Source organism: Littorina saxatilis, linkage group LG8 (assembly GCF_037325665.1).
Source record: "Littorina saxatilis isolate snail1 linkage group LG8, US_GU_Lsax_2.0, whole genome shotgun sequence".
Classification (NCBI taxonomy): Eukaryota; Metazoa; Mollusca; class Gastropoda; order Littorinimorpha; family Littorinidae; genus Littorina; species Littorina saxatilis.
The window spans coordinates 6,397,929-6,425,503 of record NC_090252.1 but is presented as its reverse complement, the minus strand read 5'-3'; the positions used below and the strand labels follow the sequence as shown (position 1 = coordinate 6,425,503).

Genomic DNA, 27,575 nt, shown 5'->3' with positions numbered 1-27,575 from the left:
GGAGTCTTAACAAGGAGGGAGTCTTAATAACAAGGAGGGAGTCTTAATAACAAGGAGGGAGTCTTAACAAGGAGGGAGTCTTAACAAGGAGGGAGTCTTAACAAGGAGGGAGTCTTAACAAGGTGGGAGTCTTAACAAGGAGGGGGTCTTAACAAGGAGGGAGTCTTAACAAGGGGGGAGTCTTAACAAGGAGGGAGTCTTAACAAGGAGGGAGTCTTAACAAGGAAGGAGTCTTAACAAGGAGGGAGTCTTAATAACAAGGAGGGAGTCTTAATAACAAGGAAGGAGTCTTAACAAGGAGGGAGTCTTAACAAGGAGGGAGTCTTAACAAGGAGGGAGTCTTAACAAGGAGGGAGTCTTAACAAGGAGGGAGTCTTAACAAGGAGGGAGTCTTAACAAGGAGGGAGTCTTAACAAGGAGGGAGTCTTAACAAGGAGGGCTCAGTCTTAACAAGGAGGGAGTCTTAACAAGCAGGGAGTCTTAACAAGGAGGGAGTCTTAACGAGGGAGTCTTAACAAGGAGGGAGTCTTAACAAGGAGGGAGTCTTAACAAGGAGGGAGTCTTAACAACAAGGAGGGAGTCTTAACAAGGAGGGAGTCTTAACAAGGAGGGAGTCTTAACAAGGAGGGAGTCTTAACAAGGAGGGAGTCTTAACAAGGAGGGAGTCTTAACAACAAGGAGGGAGTCTTAACAACAAGGAGGGAGTCTTAACAAGGAGGAAGTCTTAACAAGGAGGGAGTCTTAACGAGGAGGGAGTCTTAACAAGAGGGAGTCTTAACAAGAGGGAGTCTGAACAAGAGGGAGTCTGAACAAGAGGGAGTCTGAACAAGAGGGAGTCTGAACAAGAGGGAGTCTGAACAAGAGGGAGTCTTAACAAGAGGGAGTCTGAACAAGAGGGAGTCTGAACAAGAGGGAGTCTGAACAAGAGGGAGTCTGAACAACAAGGAGGGAGTCTTAACAAGGAGGGAGTCTTAACAAGGAGGGAGTCTTAACAAGGAGGGAGTCTTAACAAGGAGGGAGTCTAAAACGGAGGGTTAATTTACAGAGGTTATGAATAGAAAGTCCAACAAAACAGGGTCTTAATGGGAGGAAGTATTAAATTGGGGGGTCTTAAAAGGGGGGTTCCACTGTATCCAAGGTTGGGAAATCATCTCATCATGTGGTTTAGTAGACAGCCACTCAGAATAATGCACACTAAAACCTGCACACGTATAAAACGAATCAACCTGGCCAAATAAACGAAAACACATACACATAAATAATCAGCTTTATGACTTGAACACGTGCTTTTGTGACTGAAGACAGGATGTGTGTTTATCTTGACAGATTACGATTGGATTCGTCTATTGCTTCAAGTGTCTTTCAATACCTTTTTCATGATGGAAAACAAGACGTGTGTTTCTGTTGACATCTAACATTTAAATTGTTTAATACTTCAAATATCTTTCAATACCTGTTTCTGACTGAAAACAATACGTCTGTTTCTGTTGACAGATAACAACTGGATTGTCTATTGTTTGAATCGTGTTGGAAAACCTGTTTAGGATTGCGAACAAGACACGTGTTTCTGTTGGCGGATCACACCCCCAAAATGACAACGAGGCAAAATGGCATCGCAGTTATCGTATGTGCGTTTTTGATAAGTGTTTTCTTTGGATTGTATATAACAGGTAAGAATGTGGATACATTAAAGGGGTATTTACCTTCTAAATGTGCATAATCACTCTTGCTCTGCATTGATGGAGTTGTCTCCCTGCCAACGCGTGAGTTATTTATAGTAGCGCGACGTTTTTGGTACGTTGGAAGACAGCAAACCAGTGAGAGATGTGGAGCAGCTGTGCTGATTGGTGTCTTGGGACATTCTGATAAGCATCGCTCCACGGCTATTGCCAGTTGTCTCTCCGACCGGACGCTACAGTCCTCCGCGAATCTATCAAAACAAGAATACAAAGTTATCTGCCATATGTTTTTCGCGAGCATGATCTAAATTTGAGATCAGTGTTCGCGAGACGAAAATGATTGCAGATTGGCCGACTTAGACAGTGATCTCCGTTCTGTTCTTCACAGTTATGATAAAGACATCGTTCTAAGGTCAAAACAAGTCGAAATTTTGGGACTGCTGCCGGAAGGAGACCGTAATATATGGTTTCATCACTGTCAACTGGTTACAGAAAAAATCGTCTGCTCCAGTGAGCGCCGAAACCAAACGGTTGATTATCACGTGACACTTTTGCCATATTTAGAGTTGTTTGCACAGTAAATACAGCCGCGAAAAATAGCTCGCTTGAAACTGTCTTACATATCAATTCCTTTGTAATTTAAAAATTACAAAACACCATGAAAAATCATTATCGACGATCGCGAATCTGCTTATATCAATAATACATTACAAAAAGCTCTAAATATGTTAAAAAAAAAATCGGTTTCCTTGCCAGACAAGGAAACTCAAGGCATCCTGTCAGGGAGAGAATGAGCCGAACTCATTTTGACCTGAGTTCAGGATGGTCTTGGGACTGCATCTTTTTCCCCATATTGAAAAAGGTGTTAGTTGTGACATTTCAACCTCCGCATAGTACGCAGACAGGCAGTAGAGTGTTCACACTGGTGACACTGTGACGGTTCCCCTACGCTTTGTGTTCGGTCCCCTGACCCTTTGTGTTCGGTTCCCACTCGGTTCCCACACGCCAAAATTCGCGGACAAAACATCCATTTATGGTAGTATTACGCAATGTTGCTCTCTGAGAATGGTCTTGTTAGATCTGTGAGTGTTTACACTACATGCCTAGGTGCTGTTGGATTGAAGGTTTTTGATATTTTAGCCGTTATTAGGTAGAATGCCTTCCACTTTACTGCAAAACTGCATAATTCGTAGCATCGGCAAGAAATATCCTACCAAAAAATGCCTGCTTGGAACTGTCGTTGGTCCAGCAAAAAGTTCAACATGTCTGTAGCAGACAGCCCAAGTTTCAAGATTGTAGGGCCATCCAAACAGCCGTAATAATAAAAACAACAAAAGTAGTCAGTGAAATTGGCTGTGTTCGGTCCCCCCACACTTTTGTGACGTAGGCGTGACGGTTCCCATAATTCATTGTGTCGGTCCCCACTTTCTGTGTCGGACCCCACTTTCGACCTAATTTCTCTGTGACGGACCCCACAACCAGCCTATTTTGTGTCGGTCCCCACACCTTCTTGGATTTATGACTTGCCGGTTACTTGTATCATTGTATTCATTGAATCTAATTGTCTCGGAGTTATTTTTCAGCAAAAACCGGCAAGGCAGCACCTTTTGTGATACCAAGTAAGTCAGATGACATCAGTATGTGTGTGTGCGTGTGTGTGTGTGTGTGTGTGTGTGTATGTGTGAGAGAGAGAGAGAGAGAGAGAGAGAGAGTGAGAGAGAGAGAGAGAGAGAGAGAGAGAGAGAGAGAGAGAGAGAGAGAGAGAGAGAGAGAGAGAGAGAGATTGACACCTTTCCAGATCACTCCGGTTATGCGACACTACCGCGAGCGTCACTACCGCGTGTCACACTACGGCGAGTACGACACTACCGCGTGTAACACTACCGCGTGTCACACTACCGCGAGTACGACACTACCGCGAGTATAACACTGCCGCGTGTCACACTACCGCGCGTACCACAACCGCGAGTACCATAACCGTAGAGAGAACGCATGCAAACTTACTTCTTGTGAGTTTGTGTTCTAACGGCTTTGATTGGAAGCAACCCATTCTATATGTATTCTGATAGTGTGTTCTGATCGTTTTGAGTTCTTGGTTAGCATGACAAACATTGAATTAGTGTTCAGAGAACAGACCAGGCCTTTTTGTTTTATATTTCAAGGAAACATTTCAACCTTTGCCTTCAGCCATGGAAGTCATAAAATGACACGCGGTAATGTTATACTCGCGGTAGTGTGACACGCGGTAGTGTTATACTCGCGGTAGTGTCGTACTCGCGGTAGTGTCGTACTCGCGGTAAGTTCTGTTTCCGTACCCGCGACAGCGGCAGCGACAAAAGAAAACGCGCGCAAACGCGTGACGTGTTTCCGTACTTGCGTTTTAAACATGCGGTAAAATCTGTAAACTCCCGCGTTGCCGCGCGACAACGCGAAAAAATCGCTCCAGGACCCTTTCAAAAAAATCGCGTCGCTTGCCGCTTGTCGCGCCGCTAACGCGTCGCGCGTGTGGAAACACTCCTGGTCATTTTCTATGTGCTTGATTTTCCTCGCACCGCTGGAAAAACGCTGTCGCGGGTACGGAAACACAACTTTAGTGTGAGACGCGGTAGTGGTACTCGCGGTAGTGACGCTCGCGGTAGTGACCAGGGGCCAGTTTCATAAGCCAGAAACACAGTCGACCAACTGCAGTTGTCCGAGAGAACCACAGTAATCCGACGTTATCGGGTTTCACGAACAAAATTTCAGTCGGCCGACTGCGGGTCGTCTCACCGGAAGTCGGCCAAACACGGTGATGCTCTCCCCCCAACACTGTGTTCGGCTTACTGCGGTAAACCGAAAATAAATGTAATTATCCGCACAGTCAATGGCACAATGCACACACTTTTTTGGATTGTGAGCCAAACCTTGTGATTGTTCTTCGAAATGTATCTATCATGACGCAGTAATCCAGGAGACAAGTCAGGGTTATGTCTTGAAGACGTCACATTATGGCGTAAGAGGGTTCGACGTCACGCGAAGGAATTACTGAAAGTCTCGGTCATTGTTATTTTGAGCGGGCCGAGACTAGTTTTTTCTTCGAAATCGGCCATTTCCACGTGCGAATGAGCAAACGGAAGTGGTAATGTTGCTAAATTTAGCCCTCGACTTGGCCATTCGGATTACTGTACAGTCGGTCGACTGCGGTTGTCCGCGGGTGACGGTGATTCGCTCATGAAACGCGCTTTTCGGTGACCCGGCGATTCACCACAGTCGATCGACTGGGCAGTCGATCGACTGTCAGTCGGTTCACTGCTATCTTATGAAACTGGCCCAAGCACCCGATCACTTCACATAAACGCTGGTTCTGGTTGCATTGTGCCGCTGACATACAGCTAATAGGATTTTTACACCCCCGGTATTCACGACTTTTTTCCGTGACCTTTCGGATTAGTGGGGGCTGCCATTTTGATTTTGATGCGCTTCCTTTTCCGGTTTACGTATTTTCCGGTTTAACATAGCATTTGCGTGTTTTTGTCAGAAGAGTGATATTTGGTTATGAAGGAAGTCAAGTCCGCCATTACCTGCAACCTCAGTTGAGTGTTTACTTTGAACTTAAACTTGAACCGTAACAGTGTGTAGCCAGTTCGCAAGACCTGTTCATCTTCCTACCAGTTCCAACTGTTGTTATCAATGGGTCGCGCAGCTGGAGGAAGTGTTTATTTCCATTCGGAGCCCAACTTCAGTTCAAACCCAGTCAAGAACTGGCCTTGACATTCGTTTGGAACTTAGTTCAACGAGTATTTTCTCGAACGTAACTTTTGACCCAGCTGTCAGGTTGGCATCATGAATTAGACGTACACCGGCAGTTATAAATCATGTTGTGCAAAAGACTGTAAAGAAGTAGAAAATTGTGGAAAATCGGGAATGCTTTCTCAGTTTGTGCACCCTGGCAACATTCAGCAGGGGAAAAACTGCATATATATGCCTTCCTCTGCAAAACAAAGGTCGCGCGAAGAATGCTGAACGGGCAGCGACGACTAGCTGTTCTTCTTCAAAGTAATAAACTACCCCCCAAACCCTGCAGGTTTGTGCAATTTACTTTGTGGACATGAAGCCAGCAGAGGACTCAGGAATGCCCACTTAATTCCTTGATCTTCCGTCACAAGAACTAAAAGAACATTCAATGTTCGTTAAATCTGTGGATCAAGTGACTCACGAAGCGGAGGAAAAGAAAATCACCGGCAGATCTGTACAAGATGTTGAATTCTGCCAGGGAAACGAAGCCGCTGTCACGGCAGAGAAGTCTCCGCCTACGAAAGTCGGTAGATCTAGAGCAAGGTAAACATACGTTTTTCAACGCTTGTTCACAAACACACACACACACACGTACACAAACACGCTCACACCATCACACACACACTTATGAAAGAGATGGAATAGCTGATCGAGTGATGACAATGTTGATTGATAAGTATTTTTTGGTGCGGTGAACTTGAGGCAATATTGTTCTATCAATCCATCGATATATTTTACACTTTCACCCCAGAAATGAAGCACGTGTACACATATGGAGGTCTCCCTTTTGCGTACTTCGGAGCGGTGTCACGTGATACGCAGAAATGGGTTGGAGGGCAAGAAGCGGAACGGCTAGTAGCGTCAGTGCGCCGCTCGATGATTCGGGAGTGTTTTAATTGAATAATGTCAAAATCAGGAACAAAAACGGTCGACCAGCCAAAAGAGAAGTACATTACATCATTGAGTGACGTTGCTAAAGTGCGATACTTGGAGAAATTGACCGAAGCTCTTTAGTTTCAGATTACATATAATCTCTGCTTCAGTGTGTGTGCATGAGTTTTCATTTTGTTATTATTCAAGAACTTGTAGTTCTATTTCTAACTTTGTATGTTTATGTGTGAAGCTCTTTAGTTTTAGATTACCTATTATTTCTGCTTCAGTGTGTGTGAGTTTTCATTTCATTGTTATTCGAGAAATGGTATTTCTAACTTTGTATGTTTATGTTTGGAGAAGCGATTCTTTTTTCCTTTTTGGGATCAAGTCTGGTGTCTGCTTTAGTGCTTACTTTGATATTACCTTAGAACATTTATTGTGAACCTGTAAATGTGTAATGTGTGTGTGTGTTTTTTGTTCTTCTTTTTTATTTTTTCTATTTCTTTTTACTTTAGTGCTGCTGAAGACAGTAACTAAAAATGTCCCTGAATTCAGTGTTACGTGTTTTTTGTTTTTAATTTTTATATATATGTTGACAATGACAGTTCAGTTAAATAAAGCGTTGAACACATTATATGTATTTTAATTTTTACCAATCTGTCACTCTGTGAATGTGAAGCTGGTGTGAGTGTGATATTTAACACATATACTTTTGATTTGTACCTAATCTCTGCCTTTGTTAGCTCCAGTAGGTGTGTTTTCAACAGTTTTGTTCAATTTTGTGAAACGTTACTGTTTTGAGACAAACCAGACACATATTTTTCCGTTTAGGACAGCTGGGCTCAACATATTAACTTTGTTGACTAAACAAAAGAGCCATTACACAGATACACACTTATTCTGACAATCACTCACCAGATTCTTCACAATTAAGAAATGTCTCAGATAAGACACACGCAAGCTTTAAAAAAAAAAGTCTTAAGAACAAAAACGTTACTGCAACAACAATGTATTTATTAGTTCTTACTAAAATCACATGCTTCAATAAAAAAAAAAGCATAAACTGTACAGACATGCTAACCAGCACTGATTAAGGCACACACTTGGAGTCAAAAAGCTATGGCATCAACATAAGCAGTGTTGAATCTGTTTCAAATTGCACACTTCAGTCAAAAAGCTATGGCATCAACATATGCAGTGTTGAATCTGTTTCAAATTGCACACTTCAGTCAAAAATCACATGTCTGACAATGAGTGAATTAGTGTTTCCAATCAATGAACGGTAACTGTTTACATATAAAAACTGACAAAAAAGTGAGAAAAAAAGAAAAGAACTGTACACACACACACTTGGCATCAGATCTCAAAATCAAATAAGGAATAGTGTTGAGTCTTGAAAATGCTTTGAATTATACACACTTGAGCCAGGAAGCAAAAAAAGGAACTACACTCATGCCAGCCAGCACAAGTCATACAGATACTGTACACAAGTCAAATCAATACTGTGTTTCAGGTTTGGCATCCACATAAACAGTTTTGTTTCTGTTTTAAATCACACACTTGTCAATAAACTATACAGACATGCTAACCAGCATTGATTAAGGCACACACTTGAGTCAAAAAGCTATGGCATTAACATAAGCAGTGTTGAATCTTGTTTCAAACTGCACATTTCAGTCAAAATGCGAGTGAATCGGTGTTTCAATCATTAGCAAAATTAATACTGCTGTTGAGGTTTGGAATCAATGAACAATAACTGTTCACACATCAATACTGTCAAAGTGTAAAAAGAAAAGAACTGTACATGCACCCACATACTAAGCATCATATCTCAAGATCAAATAAGGAACAGTGTTGAGCCCTTGAAAATGTTTTCAATAATACACACTTCAGTCAGAAAGCAAAAACAAAAAAGTAACTACACACATTCCTGCCAGCACAAATCATATAGATACATAAGTAAAATTAATACTGTTTTTCTGGTTTGGCATCCACAGAAGTTATGTTTATGTTTTTCCTGTTAATTTTTTTTCAGCCACGCTCTCCTTCTTTTCTCCAGTAAATCTCGGTGTCTTCCTCCAGCGTCGACTTTCGGAATTCTGAAAAATGCAAGAGCATTTTCCTTGTTGCATCGGCTTGTGCAACCGATTATGCAACAAGTATTCACCATCTTGAATGAAATTTAGCCAAATCGTCGACGCAAATACGGAATCGCCGCAGCGAAACTTCGCGATCGGCACCACGCTTCCATGTTTTCGCTAAGCGGCGCGGTGGCTTCTTGCCCTCCAAGCCCCGGTGCGCACGAAGTGATGACGTCAATAGGGAGACCTCCATTGAACAAAATAACCATTTTAAGCTTCCATTGGTATTGTTTCCTTTTTTTTTTTGCAGACATGTTGGCAGGAAGTGAGTGTTTCACCCCACTCTTGCAAGGTAGGTTGATCACTGATGACAAGTTCTGATTGTTTTTCCTTTTTAATATTAAACGGATGACAATCCATACTCTGCAGATGGATCTAACCGAGATGGATCTAACCGATACACGGAAGCAACATTGGGAACACACTGTTATTCAGTCTGTGAATAGTTCATGTGTGAGGGGTATTACTGCAAGTACGTTCACTAATGTAGAGAAATAATTTTGGACTCAAACTTCAAGTTAAATTGTTTCTGCTGTCAGAGCCATCTTTCTGAAGGAACAATATTTTACATGCCACTGGATTGTTGTATATTCCTTATTTTGCAATGACAGGCTCAGCTTTCATTTGATTGTAATGTGTTTCTTATTTGAAGCTTTGTATCATAAAAGCTCTGTAGAAGTGTTGCACTTGTTATGCAGACTGCATTAGGCATGGTAGCTATTGCACCTCCCCCCCCCCCCCGCCTATTTATCTAACACACCCACCCACACACATACACATGGTGCTGACAAAGGATTTTTTTCCATTCTCCTTCAGGCCATCGCTTAATTTCTTGCAGACTGAGGAGCAGAGGACGTTTGAGCCGCTCCTAAACATGGGGCACACAATGCAAGCCACAAGGTAAATAAGGTATCAGTTTATAAACAAATGTTTTCACTTTGATTTTTATCGCATCATTTTTTCATTAAACTCTGTAAATTGTGGCAATTACACATTATGCCAATAACATTATTATGAAGAATGAAGATTTTCAACTTATCATTGAAGAAATGAAATCAAGCATTTTTGTTCATTCTGTATTTGATTATTATTTTCCAGTCTTTGGGTTGGCATAGTGGGTGAAATAAGGGTGAGGAGTGTCGGTTGGTGTTATGTTTTCGGTCTTGGTGATGTAATATTTTTCCCACGGTATTCATGGTTATTTTTGACTTTAGTGCAGATTCCAGAACAGCCTCTTAAACTGAAAAGCTACAAGGTCAACAATATAAACAGGTTACTGGTGTCTCAGGCATTGATGTTTTTAAAAAGATTTGCACAGCAATTTATGTGTTTGTAAACAGATAATGAAAATAAAGCATAACAACTTTTATATTTTGTAAGTGGAATTAAATGTTTTCATTTTTTATTTTGAAGTGTTTTTGTATTCAGGTTTTATTGGATGGGTGGGGGGTGGTTTTGGTGGTTCTGATTTTTTATGATGTAAGGATTTTTTTCCTTAATTAGTTATTTAATTAGTTTATGAAGGGGGGGCCGAGGGGGGGGGGGGGGGATTTAAAGTGTATTTCTGGCTTTCGGAGAGGTGCTAAATCTGTTAAAATGGAAATGAAATAAAACAATTGGTGGTGAGGGTTATTACAAAAAAAGTAAGGATTATTTCTCATACCTTTTGATTTTTTACCCAAAAATTATGTTATTTACAAATACAATATCATTTGACAGTCCGACACTGAAGACTGCAGACTTCATGGCAGCCACTGACCTGACGATATGACAGCCATGAATTGAATATCGAACGCAGAAGAAGAAAAAGAAGAAGACAGTCTAACAGGAAAATAATTCTGGTATGCTCATAATTTCTATGCCAGTTTGAAAAAAGTCATGAATTGAAGTTTACCCAGGTTAGACATTAGCATGTCGTAATTGTGACAATGAATGTATCCGTAAACGCACCAAGAGACTTACTTTGAAAAATTGAAGTCATGCATCGTCAATATGACTACAATCACAAACTGAATAAGGGGAAATCATGTCAATTTGGTGGTTTGGATCATCAGCTGTTGCTCATTCGCTATAATGGTCTACTTGACAAAGCCCGTCTTCATGTGCTTCTTTGTTTCTTTATACCTAGTGTAGACAACCTGTAGGCGTTTGCAGACTGTTTATTGTATTGCTGTTGTTTGTTTGTGAGTAAAACTATGGTGTGACCTCAATTGTTTGAAATTTGTTGTGTATGTTCTACTTTGTGTAAGGTGTTTCTCCATGCCCCCAGAAGAACCGACATTATATTAAAACCTTCATACCCTGAAAATACTTGCATACTAGATGTTGTTTCTTATTGTAATGATTGGGGACAGGCAAGCTCTTAAATTGTGCAAGCCTTCAGAAAACTGTCAAGTCTGATTTGCTAGAACAAGCGATATTAACACGTTATTAAGATACATAATTGATTAAATATGTGCAGGAACTACTTCAGCAGATTCATATGGCCAGTCTCACAATGCAAAGAAGGTGAGTAAATTGAATTATGTCTCTCCCACCTGTTCTGTGTTGTGTCAGCCGTGATTGCCTGATGAGAATTTGAAACCATGTTGCTATGGTTGGGTTCATGTTAGTTAGCAACATGTTTTCACATAGAAAATCGTGGGCACCTGAACAAATATCTGCACATTACAATAAAGTCTTACTTTGTAATCTGATGGTTTAATAACAACCCCCCACCCCCCACCCCCTACCCCCACCCCCACCCCCCCACCCCCCACCCCCCCACCCCAAGAAGAAGCTCACATAACTACCAACTACACAATTTCATTACAGAATCAAACAATGGGAAGAATCAGGATTCAGCAGTGCTAGGTCGTTGGGGGGGATAGCTATCACTAGGCACTCGGCAATGAATAGTTGAGGTTTTCACTGACATTAACAAAATCCGGTAACCTACGGACAGTAAATTTCACAGGGAAGGGAACAAGAACGTCAAAAATGGAAAAGTATGTTTTTTCTTTCAAACCATTGATAGAGCTCTGAAGCTTCACACAAGTTTTGCAGAGAGAGCACTCGGCCTATTCATTTTTGGCACTAAAACATGCGCACACACAAAAAGAAAGTTTTTAAAAAGTGGCGCCGATGTATTCTCACACTCAGAGCCTTAGAATATTGCAGTTTGTATGTTACAAAATTGAGGCATGATTTTACTCCATGCAATTACCTGACCAAATCTGCGACAGTCGGGCAAACTTCTTACAAGTCGGATTGGGCTTTCAATCAAATACTCAGAAACCAGCAGCTACTTTAAGTAATGCTAGTTTTGTTGTTATTTTTTACAGCTTGTACTGAATGTGTTTTCTTTTATCTCCTCAGAATCGAGTCAGCCAGAGAAAGACCATTGAGAGGGAGAGCGCACAGTAAAGCATATATGGCATGCACTTCGGTGGACCAGTGCCATCATCTTCATAACAAGAGATGCAGATCATATTTTCTTATGTTTAAAGTATAGCTGTTAGCAAAAGTATTTGACGATTCTTGGGTACGACTTTCGTGTTTTATCCTATTAGCTTGTGTACAGCCCCAAAATCTGTTTTATTTTGATTTATCATTTATAGTTTGAATTTTTTTTTTATGGAATTAGTCCAAATGTTAATACATCTAAGGTTGCAATATTGTTTTCTTGTATATACCCTTAAAACTACCTCTTCGTGTAAACAAAATTTAATTGTAAAAAGAAGTGTTTGTTCAAGGGAGATAATTTGAAGCGAATTTTTTTTTTAAATCAGTAAAACTGCGTAGTGACATCCTCAATTAAATAAAAAGAATAAGGAATAAAGGTATACATACAGGTTGTACCCATTTTCTTGATTGCACTGCTTTTAAATAGAAAGCTTTTTTTCTCAGAATTATTTTACAAAAATAATTCAAGGGAGGCAATTGATATGATAAAAAGGAAGAATTTTTTTTTCTTAGAATACTGTACACATTTAGTAAAGTATAATTTACAAGACAAAACACAGGGTTTTTTGGGGTTTTTTACTTGACAAGAGAACCACGAGATTTGTGCAGATTATTTAAAATTTTCTGTACAGTATATTTTACAAAGACAGATCCATACAATATATATAATTTTGTAATAGATGTTTTCAATTTGTAGGTATGTTTTTTTTTTTAAATCAACAGTTCGGATAGCCACAACAAGTGTGTATGTCTTGTGATTTGAGAGCTTTAGCACTGGATGCTTAGAATCCTCTTGATCATTTACTTCAGTAGGTAAAGCCACCTTCTCCAAAATCTTCTCTCCTATTCTGTGCTTACTACAGTGGGTTTGACAAGAGAACCACGAGATTTGTTTTTGTACATATGTTGCTTTTATTCTGTACACTTTAATGATTTAATTCTATGTGCACATTTTTTTTAACTGTGTTTTTGGTTTTGTTTTCCTGTATTCAAAGTGTGTATGGAAACCACAACCTGTCACAGCAGTATTATTAATCTGGATCTCCCTGCTAATTAGAACGTAATTAACAGAACGTGTGCATGTAGCTAAAGAACTTAAAAAGAATTTCTGCTACTTCACTCAAAATACGTCCATCCTCAGTGGCTCACACTCATATTTTCTTAAAATAATATTTCTTCATACAAACATGTTTGCGAATTATTCAATTTTGCGTAAAATATTCAATTACGATTTCTTTGTGTGTTGCAAAATTATGTAATAAAATTATGCAAGATCAAATTCAAAACAGCAATAAAGCTGCTGACGGCAGAATACCTCTGTTGACTTCTCTATCTGTTGGGTCAAACTATGCCACAGGCATGTTTCTTCTAGTAGCTCAATATTACGTGATACAGTCTCAAAGACAGAACAACGCAATAACCTTTTTTTGTGTAGATTCGATTGACTTTTTCCTGAAATAAAATATTCATGAAGCGGGTTCTGACTGAGTTAATATATTTCTGGAAAGCTGAACAACGCAATGCGTCTGTGACTGGTGAAGAAGCAGAGCTGGAGCTTTTTGTATTGTTTGTCGTTGGTTTTATTACACACGCACTCACATACGGTCAACAAAATGTTGCATGTTCCTGCTTGACAAACAAATGCCTGCATACATGTGTGCACGTTCGAACGTACGAACATTCATACCTGTGCAAACAATCTGCCACTTCAAGTTCAACACCCAAACCCCACACATTCCTCCAAAAGGAGTCTGAAATATAATACTGGCATTTGTGGTATTGAACGAGGACCTCAACTTCCATTGTCTAGTGCATGTGGGTCTCATGTTGTACGTGTGAAACCACTTACTTAAAAAAGAAAAAATCGTGTAAGCTTATCAACAAAAAAACCGAACAATTATATTCTTAAACAAACTGGTTAGAATAACAGATTTAGGAGAATGCAATGCAAGGAACATCTTTATCTAATTCGGTCGATGCTTAGATCTAGAAAAGCACCCACTTATTCCAGTATAATAGAGAAAAAAATCCAATTGAAAAAGTTCCAGATCTAGACAAGGCAGCAATTTTAGCTAGCAAAATCGAACTTGCCCTGCAGTCATGCAAGGTCGAATCACTTTCCCTGCCTAGTGGGGGTTTGGCGGGTAGAGGGCCGGTGCTGGCACACTCGGAGTGAAACGACATGTCACCTACTTCGATAGCTTCTCCGGATTTACGTGTACAAACAGCGTCCGGTTTTACCGCTTCGATTCTAAACCCTAGTTTCTCATGTTGGTAACAAACTGGCTATTTGTTTATCAGATGTGTCGTTGTTCCACATTAAATGATGCTAGAATGCAAGGTCGCAATCATTTGGTTATCAAACCAGGTTGTGTTCTTTTTTTCATCACCTTTTTCGCGCAAACAGTTTTGCGCCATTTCTTTTGCGCAGACTGGGCGGGACAGGAAGCGGAAGCGCATCAAAATTTCTGATTGGACAATGATGCCGACGCCCACTTGACCCCCACTACAATGTCAAGGTCGGAAAGTCGTGATATAGGTTTCACTCTATGTGTTTGTGTTCGCAAGTAGATCTCAAGAATGAACGGACCGATCGTCACCAAACTTGGTGAACAGGTTCTATACATTCCTGAGACGGTCCTTACAAAAATTGGGACCAGTCAAACACACGGTTAGGGAGGTATTGGTGGATTAAAATTATACAAGGCCTGGTATAGACGGACACCCCCGTTGGTCAAAGGGAAATAACCATTCTCACTGCCACCAACTGAGAAGGTTATTTCCCTTTGACGGGGGTGTAGTTCCTATCGGAGGAATTTCTTGTTTTAATCCTTTTGTGGTATTGCTGATGATGCTGAACATGTATTTTACTAGTTTACCAATATGTATCTTTGACCCTGATAGCCTACGAAAACGGAGCAATCATGGCCCAACATTGGCCCAATGCTGAATTTATTGGCGCGGTGTTGAGCCTTAGTCGGGCCGTTGTCGTAGGCTGTCAGGGTTTATGTAGCCTTGTTCCATTGTATTCTGACTGTCATAAAGTAATTAATTTTAAGAGAAAGCAGTCATGAACACAAGGAGCTGGGAAAAGTTGCCTCTTACAACAAGCGTGGATAAAGACACATACTTGACACAGGCAAGTACTCTTTTTTTTTTTCAATCACCACTAGAAGTCCCTGGGCAGCATTTTGCTCTGAAAACTGAATCTCACATACGACAGGTGGATCTTTTATTTTAAAAATGTGCCAAATTGCATATCTCCAAGGCCGTAAGACTAAGAGTAGATATTGGGAAGGCCAGTTCAAGAAGGTGTGGGTGGATCAACACATAATTTGCTGGTATACTGGGAACCGTCCCAGAGATAAATAATGTTATATATTATTTGTGGCATAAACTAATAAAGTTAGTCTCTCTCTCTCTCTCTCTCTCTCTCTCTCTCTCTCTCTCTCTCTCTCTCTCTCTCTCTCTCTCTCTCACACACACACACACACATACACACACATACTGATGTCATCTGACTTACTTGGTATCACAAAATGTGCTGCCTTGCCGGTTTTTGCTGAAAAATAACTCCGAGACAATTAGATTCAATGAATACAATGATACAAGTAACCGGCAAGTCATAAATCCAAGAAGGTGTGGGGACCGACACAAAATAGGCTGGTTGTGGGGTCCGTCACAGAGAAATTAGGTCGAAAGTGGGGTCCGACACAGAAAGTGGGGACCGACACAATGAATTATGGGAACCGTCACGCCTACGTCACAAAAGTGTGGGGGGACCGAACACAGCCAATTTCACTGACTACTTTTGTTGTTTTTATTATTACGGCTGTTTGGATGGCCCTACAATCTTGAAACTTGGGCTGTCTGCTACAGACATGTTGAACTTTTTGCTGGACCAACGACAGTTCCAAGCAGGCATTTTTTGGTAGGATATTTCTTGCCGATGCTACGAATTATGCAGTTTTGCAGTAAAGTGGAAGGCATTCTACCTAATAACGGCTAAAATATCAAAAACCTTCAATCCAACAGCACCTAGGCATGTAGTGTAAACACTCACAGATCTAACAAGACCATTCTCAGAGAGCAACATTGCGTAATACTACCATAAATGGATGTTTTGTCCGCGAATTTTGGCGTGTGGGAACCGAGTGGGAACCGAACACAAAGGGTCAGGGCACCGAACACAAAGCGTAGGGGAACCGTCACAGTGTCACCGGTGTGGTGTTGCACGCTTGCAAGTGGAAGAATGTAGTATCCCACGTGAAATCTTGGAAGAATTTATGTTGATTTACAAGTCAAGTCAAGTCAAGTCAAGTCAATATTTATTTAACAAAAACCCATAGGGTTACATGAATTCTTAAAAAGAAAAAAGCACACAAAAAAAAGCAATAAACACGACCAAAAAGATATGTAATAATGAGACACAACACTTCCAAGAAACGCGACGGGACAACGATAACATTTGTACCGTGAGTCGAATAGCATGGTGTGCCATGTTGTTGTTCATAGTCCGATTGTTTGGCAACAGAGGTTTTTTTTTCGATATCTTTCCACGAAAGCACAAAGGGTTAACACTGGCTGGCGTCTTTCATGTCTTGATAAAAAAAAGAAGCCTGTACGATGAACACGCTTTGAAGAAACTGACAATACTGCCAGTCCTGTAATATTTAAAAAATTGAAAGTACACCCAGTCCTGTAATTTAATTAGAAAATACGCCCAGTCCTGTAATATATGAACAATCATCCAACAGAAAATATCCAGTCCTGTAATGTGTTAGACATTGCGACGTATGCAAAGGGCGACAACCATGACAGCTATATTCTTCCATCAAATGAACACATTAATGTATTATGCTTGATTTTGGGGCTCAACCCGTCAATTAATTTCACAAGAATTATTCTTTTCTTTGATATAAGTGACTTGTATAAGAAAAAAGAAAGAAAAAGAAGTCAACAATGCCACTGGATTGTGATCTATGAATTTACAACGCTACAGGTTTTTTTTGTCAAACAGTAAAAAAAACCGTTTTGAGACCCCCAATTTAAGACTTCAAAACCTCTGTAAATTGACCCTCTTACAGGAAGCCCTACTTTTCAAGACCTGCTTTTGTCAGATTTTTGGAGTTTTTGAAAGGGGGGTTCTACTGTAGACTCAAAACACAGCCAGTTCTGTACTGTGCCAAAGAGTGAAAATACCCCCAGTCCCGTAATTTGTAAAAACAAAAATAGAAATAAATAAAAAAAATACACCCGGTCCTGTAATGCGTTAGAAACTGAAAATACAACATGTACTGCAATGTGTTTAACACTACGTCCTTTTCAGGGAATTCCGGCACGGCTTTTTCCAAGCCGCCCCTAGCGATGTGGGACGTACGCGACGGTTTACACAATGACAATGAGTCCACCTCATGGAGAGAAAGGTTCCCCCACTTGCCCACTTGTGAGTGTAGATGATGGAGAAGATTTAAGGGGAATGATTTAACATGAATGATTAGAAAGGCGGAGAATGCTTGAGAATTGCAGAGATTGACGGTGAATGTTAGATTCTCCGGAGAATAGGTGGAGCATGAAATGTCGGTCTAACACACAGGCACACACACCCACGCAACCACACAGACACACACACCCACGCAACCACACAGACACACACACACACACACACACACACACACACACTAAAACACACACACTAACACACACACACTAAAACACACACACTAACACACACACACACACTCACGCACAAACACACTCACAGATACGGACTATGGACGATGGAACCTTTTATGATAAAAATGTCACTTTTCCTTTTATACCGAAAACTAAATTTCTCTGTCGTTATATTATTTCAACCTGAATGCGACTGTTGTTTTCTTCCAAAGGCTCAAAAACAGATGCTCCGGAAGTGAAACTGCTTATTGTGACCTACATGCGCAGTGGCTCAACCTTTACCGGTGACCTTTTTGACCAGCATCCTGATGTGTTTTACGTATATGAACCTCTTCATGCAGTGGAAAAATCTATTGTGATGACCAGACAAACAGCGAGGTTCTGGGATAAGCCAAGCGTGTAGGCCCTAAGTCTGGCAGTGTGTGTGTGTATCTGTGTGTGTGTGTGTGTGTGTGTGTGTGTGTGTGTGTGTGTGTGTGTGTGTGTGTGTCAGTGTGTGTGTGATTGATACCGTGCGTGCGTGTGGGTGTGTGTTTGTGTTTGTTTGTGTGTGTGCGTTTGTGTGTAGATGGAAAAAGCGACAGTGGAATTCAATCAATAATGGTACTGGGCCAATCAAAGCTTTTAATTCACTAGTGTGTGTGTGTGTGGGGAGGGGTGCAGTTGTGTATAACGTTTGCAAGTTCATTCATTTTTACATTTAGTCAAGTTTTGACAAAATGTGTTAACATAGAGGGGGAATCGAGACGAGGGTCGTGGTGTGTGTGCGTGTGTGCGTGCGTAGGTGTGTGTCTGTGTGTGTGTGTGTGTGTGTGTGTGTGTGTGTGTGTGTGTCTGTGTGTGTGTGTAGAGCGATTCAGAGTAAACTACTGGACCGATCTTTATGAAATTTGACATGAGAGTTCCTGGGTATGAAATCCCCGAACGTTTTGTTTTCCTTTTTTTGATAAATGTCTTTGATGACGTCATATCCGGCTTTTCGTGAAAGTTGAGGCGGCACTGTCACACCCTCATTTTTCAACCAAATTGATTCAAATTTTGGTCAAGTAATCTTTGACAAAGCCCGGACTTCGGTATTGCATTTCAGCTTGGTGGCTTAAAAATTAATTTACGACTTTGGTCATTAAAAATCTGAAAATTGTAAAAAAAATTATTTTTTATAAAACGATCCAAAATTACGTTCATCTTATTCTTCATCATTTTCTGATTCCAAAAACATATAAATATGTTATATTTGGATTAAAAACAAGCTCTGAAAATTAAAATTATAAAAATTATGATCAAAATTAAATTTCCGAAATCGATTTAAAAACACTTTCATCTTATTCCTTGTCGGTTCCTGATTCCAAAAACATATAGATATGATATGTTTGGATTAAAAACACGTTCAGAAAGTGTCACGTTTCAATATCACAATAAGGTGATTATGAACGGTTAGTTACTTCTAACTAACTAACCACACCACGATCCACTCTCGCAGTCATACAAATAAATAGAATCAACAAAAGTATAAGTTTCAGACGCCTGTTTATGTAATATCACGCCACCTCCCTCGAGACTTCACCCCAAAAGATGTTATTTTACGTTAAAAAACGTAAAAACAAGTGGTCACTGACAAAAATGCCAGTTAAAGTACAGAAAATAATAATAACACGCTGATCCCGTGTATAGTTAGGAAAATATAACTGTCTGCCTTAAAGTGCTAATTCATGCAGGTGTCACACACCCCACGTCGTGACCACTCGAGTATAATCAGTAATAACACAGATGACTTGGTGGTAAGGGTGCAAAAGACATGGTGCAACTTAGCTTTTTGCCACTGAGTGGGCGGCCCGTAATTAGTCTGTAGTCTCCACAACAGCTCCGTTGAATGTGGTGCCGGTTAGCGTGGCAACGAAGCAGGGAACAGTGGAGACATCAGGCGCCTCACTCAGTCGCTGAAGATCCTCCCTGTAGTCTACCAGAAAGATGTCGAAGACGCGTAGTTGGGCAGGACGGCGACAGCGACAGCAAATCACCAATACAGCAGGTTAGCAGGTTACAGCAATGCCGCGGACGACCTGGTTACAGCATCCCAGCGTAGCACGTAGTAGAATACGTAGGCAGCAACAGAAGAAGGCTGCAACAAAAAGCATCGGTGCACTAAACATGTCATGCTATCCCTCACACACCACCTTTAAACATGTCACCCTGACATATCTCATCGAGCACGTGGGCCTGCACAAACGGACTTTTACAACAACAAATCAGCTATTTTCCTTCCTTCTCTCCATATCTGCAAAAAACATATACAGATTAGTATTTTAGCGTCACAAAGAGCCAATTATGCGCTACCTGGAAAGAACAACAGAGAGTATTTCATTCCACAAACACAGACTCGTCAAAAGCGTTAAATAATGATTTATTACCTCAACAGCCTTATGTAGGTAGCTCTCTTTTAAGCGAATCCGCTTCCTTTCGAATGACTTCTGTTCGTCACAGAAATACCGTCATCCTCCTCTCGCGCTGAATCCTTATGCGGTGAAAACGCACAGCGGAGAAACCTTGACGCCCCGACTGTCATCCAGCATGTATACAAGGAGAAGGTGGTCTGTCCTTGTAGTTCCTATCAAGCCCCACTAGCAAGTAGCATGGCACGTTGATATACAGTTGTGTTGAAGACCATCAAACTTGTAGGAGAATTCTGACACCGACGCTTCTCTCTCGCTGCTGAGTTTCGAGTGTGTAGTTAATATGTCTCAGACAGACAACCTTGACAATAACACGTGACTAACCTTGTCACATTCCAAGTTCAGCTATCGCCAGTTTTGCCCCGACAGCAGAAATCACCCACGTGAAATCCGTGCGACACGAAATTCCCGTGTTCGCTATTGCTCGGTCAGCTAAAACCCAGCCGTTGACAGAAAGCACAGGCGCTTTCTATCGCAATTGACCAAGAGAAGGCACCCTACAGAGTGACACTTTCTCGATCCATGTCACTAAATCGTGACAGAAAGTTAAAACGAAGAGAGGTACAGAAAAGCGTGCTGTGCAGCTCAGCACAACCACTCCCGCATTAAACAAGCTCGTCAATTTCACTGCCTTCAGCATGAGCGGCGGACTACGGTCATTGTGACAAAATGCAGTGCGTTCAGTTTCATTCTGTGAGTTCCACAGCTTGACTAAATGTAGTAATTTCGCCTTACGTCACTTGTTAATCATTTTATTTGACTGTGTGGCCGTCTGCTTCTCCTTCTTCGCCGATGTGTCCGTCTCTCCATCTCTGTCCATGTCACTCTCTCCGTTATTCTATCCTAATGTTGTGACATGACTGGCACTGACACTTCGCACCTTCTATGACATCTAACTCTTTGCCTTTCACGTTTTCTGTTCCCAACAGGAAAGTGGACACAGCCAACAAAACCGCCATTGAAAAGCTTGAGGATGGCATAGTCGGAGGTTACCTCAACTGCAACTTCCAAAACATCGACATCACAACTCTGGAAGACCCGTTCATGAAATTCGGACAGAAAACTGAACAGTTCGGGCGGTGTCGTGGCCAAAACAAGGGAGTCATCGGCACTTTCCGCTGCTTGCCCGGCCTTCAGAGGTCATGCTGCCGAGCCAAGGTCGTGGCCTCCAAAACCATACGCTACACCATGACCAGAGCCTTGACCTTGATGGCCAACGACGCCAAGGTCAAGGTGATTCACCTCGTGCGAGACCCCCGCGCGACGATGTTGTCAAGGGAGAAGTACGGCAAGGTGGACAGACGCAGCGTGGAGAAACACTGTGTGCAGTTCTGTCAGGCCGTGAGGACCGACCTTCAAATAGGTCGCGAAGCTATGACGCGCTTCCCGGACAGAATCCTCAGGGTCAGGTACGAAGACTTCGCGTCACACCCGACCCGATTCGCCGAAATGCTGCTCCGTTTCGCCGGCTTGGAAATGACGGCGAAACAGCGCGAGCACCTGAGGCAGATCACGAGCGGCCCGAATCATCAGTGCGCCACTTGCATCCGTTTGCTGAATACCAACTCCAGCTACAACGCGTTCTCTTGGAGAAGGGGGATCAACCTGGATGACGTGAAGATGATTGACAAACAGTGTGAAGGGGTGTACCCACTGGCGGGCTACTTGCCTCTTCCTCTGGCTAGCAGTGTTAGGAATCTCAGCCTGCCTTCTTTGATGGAACCCGCCCAGGTGCCCGGCTTTTTGAGCTGATACTGGTATGCGTGAAGCCGCCCGGGTGCCAGGCTTTTTGAGCTGATACTGGTATGCGTGAAGCCGCCCAGGTGCCAGGCTTTTTGAGCTGATACTGGTATGCGTGAAGCCGCCCAGGGGCCAGGCTTTTTGAGCTGATACTGGTATGCGTGAAGCCGCCCAGGGGCCAGGCTTTTTGAGCTGATACTGGTATGCGTGAAGCCGCCCAGGTGCCAGGCTTTTTGAGCTGATACTGGTATGCGTGAAGCCGCCCAGGTGCCAGGCTTTTTGAGCTGATACTGGTATGCGTGAAGCCGCCCAGGTGCCAGTTTTTTTTTAGCTGATACTGGTATGCGTGAACCCGCACATCACGGAAGAACACACACACACGCAAAGAAAGAAAAAAATGTAAGAGAAAAAAAAAGAAAGAACAAAGCGAAAAGAGAGATTAGAAAGAGAAAAGAGAGAGAAAAAAAGAAGCAAAAAAAAAAAAAAAAAAAAAAAAAGCAAGAGCAATAAAAAACAACAACAACAACAACTGTGTCTTCTTCTGAGATGGCGTTTTGGGCCGGGTGGCTTCCAAAACTGGCGAACAAGCGGTCTGGATAAATGACCTAAACGATTGGCGTCGTTCTTGTTATGACGTATTGCTGTGTGAGTGATATCATCTAATTCATGCATTTCATTTTGGACATAGTGATTTTACTGTGTGTTTTGGTATTTGTGACATTTCCGGGTGACTGTCGTGGCCTTTTCGGCATTGTTGAACATTCTTTTATCCTACATACGTGAGAGAGACACCCGTGAGATAATAATCGTTCAAATCACACGTGTGTATATCATGTAAATGAGGTCATGTCAAGCAAGTCTGGCAAGGACCTGTTTATCCACTGCTTATGATGCCAAAGTCACCAAGACAATCGTCATTATAGAAACAAAAATTGCGCTCGCTAATTACCCTCGATGAATTTTTAGAACTAACATGTCACGCCACACTTTCAGAGTGACGTTTCTTTGCTTTGACGTAATAGATTGCACGAGGCTTTGGAAGAGATCGAGGTTCCAAAACAAGCGTCTTCAATTTAGCTGCCTCGACTGCAGGACATTTTCAGTAAAATAAACGTAAGTACCAGATTTACACTCGTTGCTTTTTCAAATAGTGAACAGCTCGCTTTCGCTCGCAGTTCAATATTTAAAAAAACAACTCGTGTAAATCTGGTACGACACAGCAAGCCATGTAATATTTTCTATTCACACACCAGCTTATCAGAATGCCAATATATAGCTATTCTGATGGACACGTTGGGGAATTCGGGGGCTTTGATTGGATGGTCTCACACATCCCTTTTCCGATCATCAAAGCATAATGCTACGGAAGTCGGCCATTTTTGCCAATATCCAAAAGCAAATTGGCAATAACAAAGACGCATGGTTCCGGTTTACCCATCTGTACCACACGATGTTTCAATCGACAACAGCATACACTGACAACTTGAAATTCTTCTCGGGAATGTTTTTCAGCTTTACAAATGTCGATAGCATACCCTTTTCTGCTAACTTCCAGATGAAACAGGACTAAACCAATTATTTTCTGTCCCTAAACACCACAAAATGCCCAAAGTCGAAAGATGTAGCACAAACAGGGGAGTAAAACGGAACAGCCGTTTTTGTGTGCCTGTGTGAGCTCAGTTGCCGACTGACACAAACTTTCGCATTCGGCTTTTCTTATCTCGAAACTCCACACTAAATACCCCACTTCCCCTCTGAAGTATTGATGTACAACCCATGGCACTAACATTCATGTAGTCGTTTATAACTGAGGTTGAAAAATTCGCTTCATGACGAGACAAGTATAAATGCCATTCACCCAAACTGAAAACTTCGCTGCCGTCTGCTCGCGTTGTACGGATTAACTGTTCTCTTCTCCTCCCCTTGTTGCATCCTAGTTCTTCAGTTGTTTCTAGTTTTCCGTTGATGTTGTGTTTTCTTTCTTTCTTTCTTTCTTTATTTGGTGTTTAACGTCGTTTTCAACCATTCAAGGTTATATCGCGACGGTGTTGTGTTTTGATCTTCTTCATAAGTAGTCTTGTTCAAAATTAAAAAAACTCAAACTTCTTTTTGTTGTATACGAATGAACTAATAAAAAGCTGTTTAACAGCTGTGTTGTCAAATCGAGTTTTTGTCCAAAGTCAGGGTGGCGCCTGCGCAAAACTAATGCGCATAAGAAACGGCGTCTGCTATCAAAACCTGAGATCAACGCATCGACGCAAAAACTGTCATTTTGTCAGTTTGGAACAACAAATCAAGGTCAGAACAGCTATATCATCGCTATTGTATTTTCAGCGTAGCAATAGGGTCCGATATTTAGACTCGAACAAGTATAATGCGACTCGTCTTCGACTCGTCGGCATTATACTTGTCTCGTCTAAATATCGGACCCTATTGCTACGCTGAAAACACAATAGCTGTTACTAAAACACGCCTGAGTAAATCACAACCATACACGCAAAAAACCTGCCCTGGCAATGTCTTCTATTCAGTCCAGCGATTGCACTCAAGCACGCCCGGTTCTCTCTAACTTTCATTAACAAACAAGGGGGGGGAGAGAGAGAGAGAGAGAGAGAGAGAGAGAGAGAGAGAGAGAGAGAGAGAGAGAGAGAGAGAGAGAGAGAGAGAGAGTTACGGGGGAAAAAATAAGCTTGAGGTAAAATCTTTACTGTGTTTGGGGGGAAGAAATTCGCAAGGTGATATCATGATTTCTCGCCATTCCATATGACGTCATTTGCGTGTTCCAGACTTGATATGACGTTCGTTTATCTTGATCGGCTGTACGGAGGTTAAAGTCAATGCAGGTCTGAAGCATTATTTCCCCAAAGAAATTTCTTCATTTTAAGCATATTTTCAGCGCCAAACACCACAAAACGATATCTTTTTGGAATCAACAAATGATAAGGAATGGAAGAATGATAATTTTGTGTGTCTTCTTCTATATATATATACGACTTGTGTCTGTGTGTGTGTCTGTCTGTGTCTTCGCGATGCACGGCCAAAGTTCTCGATGGATCTGCTTCAAATTTGGTGGGCTTATTCACAGAGACCCCGGACACAACCTGATCGATGAGATATTTCAACACGTGCTCTCAGCGCGCAGCGCTGAACCGATTTTCGTTTTTCACTGCACGTTACTATTTTTAGATCTCCCTTCCTTCGTGCGCCGGCGTCAATCAATATTCCCGTTTGTACGTTACTATATTTAGAAGGTCACTGCACGTTACTATTTTTAGATCTCCCTTCCTTCGTGCGCCGGCGATGCCGGCGTACACCCGGCAAAGCCGGGTCCCCGGCGACGGCCGGGTATTCGGCTCTACTTCTTCCCGGCGAAGCGGGTAATCATCTAGTCCAACAATAAAGAAAGTCGCTATTTAACGGTTTTCTTAATTCTAAGCCCTTTTTACATTTAGTCAAGTTTTTCTAAATGTTTTAACATAGAGGGGGAATCGAGACGAGGGTCGTGGTGTATGTGTGTCTCTCTGTGTGTGTGTGTGTGTGTGTGTGTGTGTGTGTGTGTGTGTGTGTGTGTGTGTAGAGCGATTCAGAGTGAACTACTGGACCGATCTTTATGAAATTTTACATGCGAGTTCCTGAGTATAATATCCCCAGATTGGTTTTTCATTTTTTCGATAAATGTCTTTGATGACGTCATATCCGGCTTTTTGTAAAAGTTGAGGTGGCACTGTCACACCCTCATTTTTCAATCAAATTGATTGAAATTTTAATAAAGCAATCTTCGACGAAGGCCGGACTTCGGTATTGCATTTCAGCTTGGTGGCATAAAAATTAATTAATGACTTTGGTCATTAAAAATCTGAAAATTGTAAACAATTGTTTTGATATAAAACGATCCAAATTTACGTTCATCTTATTCTACATCATTTCCTTATTCCAAAAACATATAAATATGCTATATTTGGATTAAAAACAATCTCTGAAAATTAAAAATATAAAAATTATGATCAAAATTAAATTTCCGAGATCGATTTAAAAACAATTTCATCTTATTTCTTGTCGGTTCCTGATTCCAAAAACATATAGATATGATATGTTTGGATTAAAAACACGCTCAGAAAGTTAAAACGAAGAGAGGCACAGAAAAGCGTGCTATAGATGCAGCACAGCGAAACCACTACCGCGTTAAACAGGCTCGTCAGTTTCACCCCGTTTTGCACAAGCGGCGGACTACGGTAATTGTGACAAAATGCAGTGCGTTCAGTTTCATTCTGTGAGTTCCACAGCTTGACTAAATGTATTAATTTCGCCTTACGCGACTTGTTTATTTTTTATTAAACACAACAAAACTATATATATTTTCGGATACAGGAGGCAATACAAAATACAATGATGTCACCTTTGTGATTCAAATATCAATTTTTCAGAAATCTAAAGAACAAGCTAATTTTGATTTAACATTCCATAAGCGAATTTTTAAGGTACCAAGCTGAAATGCAATGCCATTGTCCCGACCAAGTCAAAGAGTATGTAACGAAAATTTCAAACAAATTGGTGAAGAACTGTAGCCTTGAGAGTGTACACCTCAACTTTTGCAAACGGTCAAATATGACGCCATCAAATGACCCTATAAAAAATCTGCAAAATTAGTTTCAAGCAAATGCTCTTAAAAATGTCTGTACCAATTTTCAAAATAATCCGTCCGGTAGTTTTTGAGAAATGCTTTTTCACAGACAAACACACACACGTACATACATAGGGAGACAAACCTCGATCGCTCTCTGCTCTTGTTACAACATTCAGTCATTACTTGACTGAATGTACAAAGCACCCTCAAGGATGGTTTTTTGTTTTTATTCCTAATGCACTGCGGACTGTTGTCACTGTGGGACAAACTCTTTTCTGTTCTTGCCATGCTGAATTGTACGAGGTACCTCGTAGCTATTTTAGTTTTAGCACAGGCTCTTTTGTTCCCTTCTTATTCAAAGCGTGAGCAGATCCTTATCCGTCACAAATGTTTTATATGTCTATTGTAAATGTGGTGGAATCCCTTTGATTTTCCGTATTGTTCTTTCTTTCGTTCGATTAGTTTTGTACTGAAGGCAAAGCACACGATACCCCAACACACACACACATACATACACACACGTACATGCTAACACAGACGCTAATACACACACTATCACTGACACACACACACACACACACACACACACACACACACACACACGTACACACACACACACACACACACACACGCAAACACACACACCGACACACACGTACACACACACACATACACACACATACAAACACAAACACACACACACATACACACACACACACACACACACGTACATGCTAACACAGACGCTAATACACACAATATCACTACTGACACACACACACACACAAACACATACACACACACGCACACGCTAACACACACATACACACACACACACGCCAACACACACACACACACACACACACAAACACACACACACATACATATATATATATACACACACACACACACACACACAGACACAAGTCGTATATATATATATAGATAGATATATATATATACTAGAGGAATACCCGGCTTCGCCGGGGTGAATCGCGAGACAGAGACAGACAGCGTGGCGGTTCATCACAATCACCTCTGCAAGCGAAGTCCTGTCAAACGGGATTGAGAATTTTAGAGCTTATTTCTTAGCCCTATATTATCTGTTGTGGCTTCTCAAATGCCAGAACATACAGACAGTTAAAATTAATATTAAAAGTCCTACGGTTTTGAG

At 41.4% G+C, this 27,575-nt stretch overlaps 1 protein-coding gene and 1 long non-coding RNA gene across 3 annotated transcripts; both read left to right on the top strand.

Annotated features, from left to right (window-relative positions):
• The first annotated feature begins 990 nt into the window (after positions 1-990).
• Positions 991-23,939, top strand: LOC138972651 (carbohydrate sulfotransferase 3-like). Of its 2 annotated transcripts, none has more exons than XM_070345307.1 (4): positions 991-1,670; positions 17,241-17,357; positions 17,800-17,986; positions 20,967-23,939. In XM_070345307.1, the coding sequence occupies exons 1-4, from the start codon at positions 1,592-1,594 to the stop codon at positions 21,787-21,789; spliced, it is 1,206 nt and encodes a 401-aa protein (XP_070201408.1). In that variant the 5' UTR covers positions 991-1,591; the 3' UTR covers positions 21,790-23,939. The 2 variants fall into 2 exon arrangements, with proteins under 2 accessions (XP_070201408.1, XP_070201409.1); XM_070345308.1 differs by having other exon boundaries at positions 992-1,628.
• On the top strand, positions 8,713-13,389 carry LOC138972627 (uncharacterized). Its single transcript, XR_011457688.1, has 5 exons — positions 8,713-8,759; positions 9,284-9,367; positions 10,187-10,308; positions 10,929-10,975; positions 11,825-13,389. It is a non-coding gene; the product is annotated as an uncharacterized lncRNA (long non-coding RNA).
• Positions 23,940-27,575: the final 3,636 nt, after the last annotated feature.